General features: G+C 39.1%; 1 protein-coding gene across 1 annotated transcript in view; it reads left to right on the top strand.

Moving 5' to 3' along the window:
• INADL (InaD-like (Drosophila)) overlaps nt 1–9699 on the top strand; it is a 143638-nt gene that overhangs the window by 21511 nt on the left and 112428 nt on the right. The window contains exons 13-16 of the mRNA XM_010133056.1: nt 1599–1675; nt 4168–4224; nt 5353–5487; nt 8626–8790. Coding sequence (XP_010131358.1) covers nt 1599–1675; nt 4168–4224; nt 5353–5487; nt 8626–8790 — 434 coding nt within the window. The remainder of the gene's footprint in view (nt 1–1598; nt 1676–4167; nt 4225–5352; nt 5488–8625; nt 8791–9699) is intronic.

The raw sequence follows: 9699 nt of genomic DNA, 5'->3' as shown, positions 1-9699 counted from the left end.
GGCTCACAAAAATTACTTATCTTTAGCAACTCCGATTAAATTTCCCCCCCAGCTGATAATTTTTGGGCCTTTTGTCTTCCCCCCCCCCCTTTTTTTTTTTTTTAAGATGATGATTTATTTCGGAGAGAACTATGGGCTGTACTTTGAAAAGCCAGGTTTTTGTTCCTGGTGGGGTTTCTTTATGGTGCAGAAAATAGTTATCTGTATATTATGTTGTCTGTAGATATCCTTGAATATCTGTATCTCCTTGAGCCTATAGGATAAGGATGTTCTGGGTATTCCATCGTGAAATCTCAGTTGTTAGGGAATGGGGATTTAGGTTCCCCAGTGCAGATCAGACAGAATTTACCTGTCTGGCGTGACAGAAAGTGAGTGGAAGAGATGCAGGGATGGGTTATGTTTCTGTGTAAGTTAACTCTTTGTTTTTAATGAGTGAAAAACTTCCAAGTTACAAAACAATGTAAGGAGGATTGTATTGCAAAGCTCAGGTTTTATCTTTGCAGTCTATGGAGGTGTTGAAAGCAGAGGCAGCTTGACATCTCGTTTGCGTTGGGATTTTGCTAGTAGGTAGGCTCTGAGCTGCTCTTGATGTCTTCAAAATTCCCCCCTTGAGGTATTTTCCTCAGTAGTTTGTGAGCAAAATGCAAGGTTGTGATTTACATTCTAAATGTCCATGCGACCCATCAGCAATACTAAGTAGTCTGTGCCTTGTCTAGACATCTGACAAACTATTACAGTCGTTCAGGGGAAAAAAAACCCAGTTTTTTGTAATTCAGACCCCAGTTGCTGCTGCTGTAGCTGCTGGATGGAATGTGCTTTAGAGCTCGGTTCTTACCAGTTAAACATTGCTTCGGCCTGGAACTTTATATGTGCACTGAGCTTCTGGATGAGGTCAAATGCGGGGCAGCCAGTCATTTTATGCTGTCTAGCTCTGTCAAATTGTCTTACATGAATGTAATACTGCCTTGGTTGTGTAAGTAAGAAAGCTGAAAAGATATAAATGTCAAGATAGCCAAGTTCCCACGGAAGACTGGTTTAGAACTGGAGCTTATATTAATGCTCCTGTTACTTACTGGCCTAATTAAAGAAGACAAGCCTTTATACCTGCCGAATGTATAAATAAAGTCCGCGACCGCATTGTGCTGACACAGCCCCTCGATAACAGCAATATCTTGTCAGGTGTTTTACGTCTTTAGGGGGTTCATTTTGGTGGGAGATGATGCTTCCCTGGAGTGGCAAGCGTTTTTATAGCTGCAAATTATGAAGTCATGTGAAATTTGTTTTGCAGCCTGAAAGAATGATTTATTTACAGTACTAGATGGTGCAGAACTCACATCTCATCAGTGCAAGCATCACCTCTTCTGCTCCTCTGTCGAATAAATCACACGTTAGCAGTAGCTGACATTTTGCATTGTTTTCCTAAGAAAGACGTTTTTGATTTGCTCTGTTTGATAGACTCAGCTTAATGCACTTCCCTTTTTGGGGATTATTCCCTCTAATCTTTGATTTACACTTAATTTTTATTGTAGTATTTAGAAATAAATGTACTTCTGGATGTACAATATGTTTGTAAATTTAATACTCGCTTTCATATTTAGGAAGAGTCCCACTCCCTCCAGCACACGAGCTGAAATCCAAGTGGGAAAATCTGCTGGGACCCGAATATGAAGTTATGGTATGTTATCTTTCAATAAACTACATTCGTGTATGTTATTTCTTTAAATTACAGATCTGTGAGCTTAGCTCACAGCTTAGCTTTACTGTTTTTATAGAACAGTTTAGTGTTTGGAACAGATCAGTAACATCACATTTTTGTTTCTCATAACATCACAGCTGAAATATAGGAGTGTTAAAATAAGTTGTTGGGGTTTTTTTAATTATGTTTATATAGATGCTATTGTTATACAGATACTAGACAGGAACGGTGATTTAAGAAAACCAGCTGTCCTTTTAAGTCTGCATCATAGCAGCCACTTAAAATATGTGGCATTTTTATGATTTCATTTATGATCTATTTGTTTTATTGTGCACTGGAAAAAAAAGGCTCAGGATAGAGCTCTTGTGTTTCATGAAGCATCTTACAATTTTATTAGAAGAATGAAGGAATGATTTTCAAATGTACAGGGAAAACAGGAGGTAATTCACATTAGCGTAACTTTGTGGTGCCAATGTCTGTTAGATATTTCTTCACTTCCTATTAAATAATTGCCAAGCAAAAGATTGTTTTGATGAGTCGTCATAAGGAGTTGACTGAAACTAATTCACTGCTGCTTTTCAGTGCTGTTAGGCAGAGAATATACAGATAAAAGACTCCAGCCAGTGTCCTTTCCGAAGAGTTAGAAAATTCTTGCCACCACCAAGAAAATGCCCTGTTTGTCTTTGCAATGCTTGTCCAGTTGATTTAGAGACACTTATTTTTACTACTCAGAGTAGCCATCGTTCCAGTCACTCGCTGGAAGATTTAAAGTAGCTTTAAGAATTGCCTTGAGAAACTTGCTTATCTTCTTTCCATTAGCACTCCTTTAAGATCTGAAGTCCGTGTAAGATTATGTACATGATGCAATAAATCTGTTTGGCTGCCCACTTCGGTTGCTCGGTATTCCCATCCTTACATTTCAAGAGTCTGATATTACTTCCGTTAGCGGTATCACGCTTCCCACAGAGGATGAAAACCTGCTTAGTTTGTGAAACTGTCCATTTCTAATTCTCCTGTAGCTGTTGCCAGTAAAATGTCAGGAGTGAGAATGTTAATGATGGATCCTTTTAAATAATAGAACGAAACTGTTGTGGCATCCTATTTTGAAAGTTTGGGGTTGGTTTTTTTTTTTTGGTTCTTCCAGTTCTTGTCATCTGTACCCACCTCTAGTCTTGCTTGGCTGAGTTCGATAACGACATTTAGTTCTATTTCAGCATGATAGCACAGTCCCTGTTTCATACTACCCTTACTCCTATGCTCAGCTCTCAGAAAGTCACCCTGAAGGTGCCTACAGGGCTGAGTATTCGCTCAGAAGTGTTTCTCTTCAGAGGAAACAGCTGTTTGAAGAGAAGGTTTGGTGTCACTCATGGATTCTGTGTTGCTGATCCTTTGTGGTACCAGTGGAAGGAGCTGAGATGCTGCTGAAACAGAAAGAGGCCCTGGCAGTTTGTACAGGGATGTGAGACTGTGTGGTATTTGTTGCCAGGTACCTAAGCGTGAGCACTCAAACTGAGGAGTTATCAATCATAGGTTCATTTAGTTACAACTGAATGGACATGAAATGGATTCTGTCTGTCGGGAAAAATACCCTAGATGCTGGAAAACAAGATGCTGGAAGCCCTATTTAAAACTAAGCCAAGGAGAAAAAGCTGAGACTTACTATTGTTCCGTAGAACAATTTGTTAAACTAGAAATTTCCAAAGCAGCCTCAAGTTACCTGATTTTGATTTTTTGCGAGGCTATATATTTTTCCAATATATCTAACAAGTGTAGCTGTCCCCCCAAACATACTCAACTTCAGTCTCCCACATTCCAACCCTGGGCCATAGATCACCACAGATGTCATCTTATTACATTTAAAATTGGACTAAATAACCTTCAAAGGTCACAGATAAATAAATGACGTTAAGGAAGAACATTACAAGAAAACTGGTGGTAAGCATACTTATTTTGTTAATATTTTAAAAATGAAGGTATACCGAAGGGATTTTTTCCACTGTGTTAAATAATTCACTTTGCATTCAGATTTGGTAATTAAACTCTTGTATTTCAAGCCATGTTAGAAACATGCTGCAGAAGTCTGTATGTTAGGTGGCTGTACTACAGACTGAAGTCCTAACCAAATCTATCATACTTTTCAAATTCTGATTGGCAAGTCAGGTAAGTATGTGTCAAACATAATGGTGCTGTGTACTTATGCAGGATTCCTGAACCTGACTATGAGTGGCACTTGGGCTTTGGGAATAAGATAGTATCAAAATTTGCTAATAGTATATAGTCACCACATTCTTAGTTGTAAAAGTTCTGTGTCTGGAAGATTTTTCTAACATTTGTTTAAAATTCTTTTGCATCAATGTGACTTTGCTTAAGTACAGTTTATTTTGCTTATCAGCTTTTTTGCCAGAATTCATCATTCCAGTGTAGTCTTTATTGTCCTGCTATTGAAAAATGTTATGATGTACAATTTTTAGGTTGTGAATGTGGATATGCCCATTACGGATGATTTGGAGCTCCAGAAGTACTCAAAGGTATGACTTGCCATTACATGATGGTTTCCTTCATGGTATGTGTTGGCAGAGTAACCCCAGGAAGGCACGACACAATTCCAGTTTTATGTATTGCAGAAATTTAGTGGCTTTGTGGCTCTGTCTTACTTTTGCAAAAAAAGGCTGCCAATACTCTGAACTGGTCCAATACCTTTTCGTAGTGTGGGCAAGTGAACCTGTTAGCACATGCACTCATCAAAGAAGGGAAAAAGCCAAACCATGCATATAAACCTCAAATTTGGGGGTACTTAATTGAAATTCAGCTGTTGAAAGCCACTGCAGAATGGAGCAGAAGTTGAAACCGTGCTGAACAGTGTCATCTGCAGAGGAGTCTGCCATAGTGATCCTGGCTCAGGGAGAGGGAGGTCCATTTAATCAAAATGGTCAGAGCTGAAATTAATCTCATCCTTCTGAGACTTTGGAGAGATTTTCAAGTTACTAAATTATTATTCAAGTTAATATTGTGCAAAAGAGGCTTGTGGAGATGATGCGTTTATGTCCTTGTGGGAATGTCTCTGTGAAGAAAGGCCATAAACTCATCATCAGGCTTGGGTGTGAGGGAATGTTGAGGATCAAAGCATTGCTCCTTTTACTTGAATATCCAGAATTAATTGGGAACCAGAAGGACAGTCGGTGCTTCAACTCAGTAAAAAGCCAGAAAATAGCCGAACTGAAGGAGCAGATAATGCTGATAATCTCAAGTTGCCACGATTGCTGCCGTCTTCTCTGGATAGCCTATCAGTTTTACACTAGTCTTCCTTATGTTAGCAGACCTAAGACACTGATGTTGGAGACTCCCTAGAGAAAAATTCCAAATTAAGGAGGCCCACTGGGAAAAACTAACTCAAAATGAGTGATGTCACCTTGCGGAAACAAGGATGCCAGTATTATTAGCTATCTGCAGAGGACACTTCATGGATGTTTTTCCTACCTCAAATTAGTGTAGCTCCCAAAGGAGAAAGACAGCTGGTCTTGTGATGAGTTTTTATGGTGATTATGGAATTTATGGTGATTATGGAAATTAATTTGGTGAGCTACTGAATTCCAAATGTGTTTATATTGTAGTAGATAAAGATATATACGTCCTCAGCTGTACTTATCTTTTGGCAGCTCTTACCCATCCACACTTTGAGATTAGGAGTTGAGCTTGACACGTTTAATGGACATCATTATATATCATCAATTGCTTCAGATGGTCCAGCTGCCACACTGGGTCTTCTACAACTGGAGGATGAACTTCTGGAGGTAAAAAACACCAAGGCAAAAAAAAAAATAAAACCAGAACTGATCTATTTCCTGCTTGTTTCTTAAAAATGCTTATGTTAAATTCTAGTTTGCTGCTCTGCTACAGTAGTATCTACAAATGGGTTGTGGATGATGCTGGAGTAGTGCTTTGGAAGTCACAGTCATTTTTTCAGTGTTTCATTCCTTCTTTATGGACAAAATGTCAAATTCTTGTGACTTCATAGTGCCTTCATGGAGTGTTTTTCTGAAACGTTTTAATATGAGTATCAAGAGTCCTAAGGGCAGAGTTAACATTTGTGTTGAATGTATTTGTATCTGTGGTCTTTGAGCTCAGTTTTCTGAGCAATTTGGTATTAGCTTTTGTGGTGGATAAACCCCCTTAATATTTGTCCCTCCTAAAAAAATTTATGACGGTCTCAGGAATAGTGGGTCCTGCTACACATTATAACTTGCTTGTTGAGTGTTGGAAGGCATTTGTGAGTATGAGCTGGTACATCAGTTTGTTTAAATATGTATTAATAGGTACTGGGGCAGCTTTGACGTTATTGGAATTGGACCAGACCTGTTTGCTCAGGAAAAATATTTATTTGGTAGTATTAAAATAATAATAATTTAAAAAATACATCCCAGCCTGCAAATGAAAAAGACATTAATTTCATATTGAATACCTGCTTTTTGGGGAATATTTTTAATTTGAACCTTTTTTAGTTGATGCAAAGAACATTTAATTGACATCAGTGGAAGCAGAATTAGACCTACTGAAAAATTAATTTGTTAGGTGTACAGCTCTCTTGCTTTTAATTCCTGTTCACCCCTTTACATCAAAAATTCATACTGATATCGCTAAGACCTAAAACATTTTTTTTCAGTTATTGCTTAATGGAGGAAATTTTGATTCCTAAAGGAAGGGATTAATGGAATGCTGGGACTGTTTAAATTTCTTGGCCACTGAACAAAAAATTGTATAGAAGAAGCAATAACACAGCGCTGTACAGTAACTTTGGAAACTTTAATTGTATATTTTTAACAGTTTTACTTATTACTGTGTACTTACGATTAAGTTCACAAATATGTTCAGACCTAGTGAGCATAATTTTTTTTTTTCTCCTCTGGAGCTGGAAAAAAACCCAACAAAATAAAAATGTGCTCCAGGGATAAAGCTATATATGCTCCGTTTAGCGTAGAGTATGTTTTTGCAGCCAAGTTATAAATCCCCTTAAGTAGGGGTTTGCTGTGGAAAAAGTGACAGCCCCCTTCCCAAACAAGCAGCTCTACCTGGGCCTGATACAGTTGGGATTAAAATGTGATCAGCAAGGAATTTTTTTTAACATATAGTGAGGTCGAATGTTGATTATTTTTAATGACGTGTCTGGATTATGATAGAAAGCATGGTATTTTCTTCTTTCCCTCCCCCTAATTTTAGCTAAATTCATTGTGTTCTTTTTTAGGAGTAAATTGCTTCCTTGTGTCCTTCTAGTTTTGTTGTAAAATTTCATTCGCTCCTACTTGCTGGACCAGCCAGAGCGGTGTGGTGAATGAATGAGGTGTAGGGCACCTCATTCCTTTAGAGGCTGATTTCTGGCAAAGGAAAAAGAAGAAATGGGAGTCCCCAAGTCTGCCTGGAGCTCGTGGTAGCTCTTCTCCATCAATCACAGCACGCTGAGAAGTGCTGGTAGCTTTCCACCCCACTGCCACTCTCAATGCATTAAAAAAATCCTTACGCACAGATACTTCTGCTTAAATAATTAACTAATGGATTAGCCTGATAGCTCAGCAGTTGCTGTAATTCTTACAGGAAAAAAACTCATTGCAGTTCGTTTACTGTGTTCGAGGGCAGTTACACCACTCTGAAGTTTTCTCCTTGGCTGGGTTACAGGGTGAGAGGATCTCTGTGCCTCCCAGCAGTGTAAGCTGTATCTACCCTATAAAAGGAGAAAGTAGGAAAAATTAGAGGTGATGAGGAAGAAAATGGTGGCCAAAGTGAGATTGCTGTGTAGTCTTGCCCAAGGTTGACCCCTCCTAACGTACAAGGGGATCTGGGAAGCATATGGCGAGGCTCTGCCTTGACTACAGATGTACAGAGGTGCCTGATTTCTAGGATTGCATGTGGGCTCATCTGTATGAGGACTGCAGTTTGGGTATGGAGTGAAGGGTTGAAGAGAACCTTCAGTTATCCCCACTCACTGTGCTTTGGTTCAGTAGCACTCGGTGATCTTAAAAGTCTTTTCCAACTTAAATGATTCTATGATTTTATGTTGTGGAGAGGACTTGGTGATATGTACTAGACTCCTAAACCAGTGTTTGCACTCCAGTGACTTTGGACATTTGGTCAGGAGAGCAGACTTGAGGTAACTGAAAGACAGCCTGAAACGCAAGAGGTGTCAGGATTGAGTCCATTGCGCTAGTCGGGTTAAATCCCTGCCCTTTTGGGGCTGCACCACTCATCACCATAGATGAAGTTCACATCTATGACACCTACTGACATTCTGGTCTCCTCATATTTAAGGACAAGCCTATGGTGCAGGTAGATGTATCCTCCTGGTATTGCAGGTTACAAAATACATAAAAGAGGATGAATCACTGTAGTTTTATTTTCCTGAGGAAACACAACTTCAGTATCTCATTTTTAAAGCAGCATTACTATCTATCTATCTTCCTTTTGGTTTTTTTTTTTTAAGTCTGTGGTTAAAAACATCCATTAACAATGGCCTTATGGTCTTCTGTTGTCACTCAGGGTCTAAAGCTTACGCAATGTTAAACTTTGACTCTTGTCAGGGTTTTCTGATTAGTCGCTTACTGTAATTGGTTTCTTTTGTATAAACATTCTTTTTGCTGTTTCCTCTTGAACTGAAAGAACTTTCTTCTTGCTTTAAAGAGAGCAGAGACAGGATGTAGCAATCAGTAGCAACAAGTTCTTGCAGATGAAGTTTAGGTCTTGCAGCAATGCTTGTGTTCATCAGAAGCATACGTGAATAAAACTATGCGAGCTTTGCCAGAATCCCTCGGTAAAATTAGACTTTCACATTCAGCTGATGAAAGACACGTACACAAAAAATTGACTAAAAGAATCTGATCGATGTCCTTTTAATTAGCTTAGTCTGGGGGTGTGTGTGTGTGTGTGTGTCTCCTTCTGTGCAGGTAAATGGAGTGCAGCTATATGGAAAATCACGCCGCGAGGCAGTCACCTTCCTAAAAGAAGTGCCGCCCCCGTTTACACTGGTTTGCTGTCGGCAACTATTTGATGATGGCACTGAGTCTCTTGTGGATGAACCCACTATGGGAGTTTCCCCTCCAAAACAACAGGTAGGCTTCCCGTGTCATTCAGTGGTGTAAAAGGACACGCGCTTTTTCAAAGAGTTGCATTTCTGAGACAGTGTTTCAGCTTTCTCAAGACAGTGTTTCAGCTCGCCTTTTGCTGTTTGATCCAGACCACTTTTCACTCTTAAACAACGTTTCCTAGAATATATAGTTCTATGAGGCAGCTTTGTATTAAATTGTCATCTAAAGCTGCCTTTGCCGTTCACTTTGGGCTCGCACGGGACAGCTGGTGTTTCAGTGCCAGTTTTTGTTTGCAACGCAGGTACTTCAACAGTTTGTATAGGTTGGTCATGAGACCCTTCATTGTTCTATAAATACAAGGCAGGTAAATCACTGAGCTGGATGCCCACAGTCGGCACGCCCATTCGTCATTCTAACACTTAATAGGTGAGCAAAAGCTCTGAATTACACTAAATCACATCCTTGCCACCATTAGCTGATTGCTTCCATGTTCTGAGTAGATTTTTATAGAACTGGAAAAAAATGAAACTTAACGTTTCTTTCCATTGCAGAAGCTTTAAAGTCTCAGACCAAAGCTTGACGTTTGTAATGGTTGTTCCTATTTATTAGAAGTATTTACACCTTGACTTCTCATCTTTTCTGGTCTTTTCTGATCTAATTTCCTCTAAGGTGGAGAGTTAAACAAGAAATACAGATGTTTCACAGAAGAATTAGATGTACAGTATTACTCCTTTTTGTAAAAGCCCATTCTATTGTAGTAGAACTTGTTCCCCTGTGTGTTTTGCTGTTGAATTTTACTGAACGTTCTCTGTGTGCATCCCGCCAGTTGAACATCTTTGCTGTGAGGTGATATTGAGTGAACAAAGGTTGCCTTTTCTTCAGAGCAATCTCACAATATTTCTGCTTTCTTATGTCAAAAGTATCAAGAAAGAG

This window comes from Buceros rhinoceros, unplaced genomic scaffold (genome assembly GCF_000710305.1).
Source record: "Buceros rhinoceros silvestris isolate BGI_N320 unplaced genomic scaffold, ASM71030v1 scaffold11340, whole genome shotgun sequence".
NCBI lineage: Eukaryota > Metazoa > Chordata > Aves > Bucerotiformes > Bucerotidae > Buceros > Buceros rhinoceros.
The sequence above is the reverse complement of the archived record's forward strand: the minus strand, read 5'-3'. Positions and strand labels throughout refer to the sequence as shown.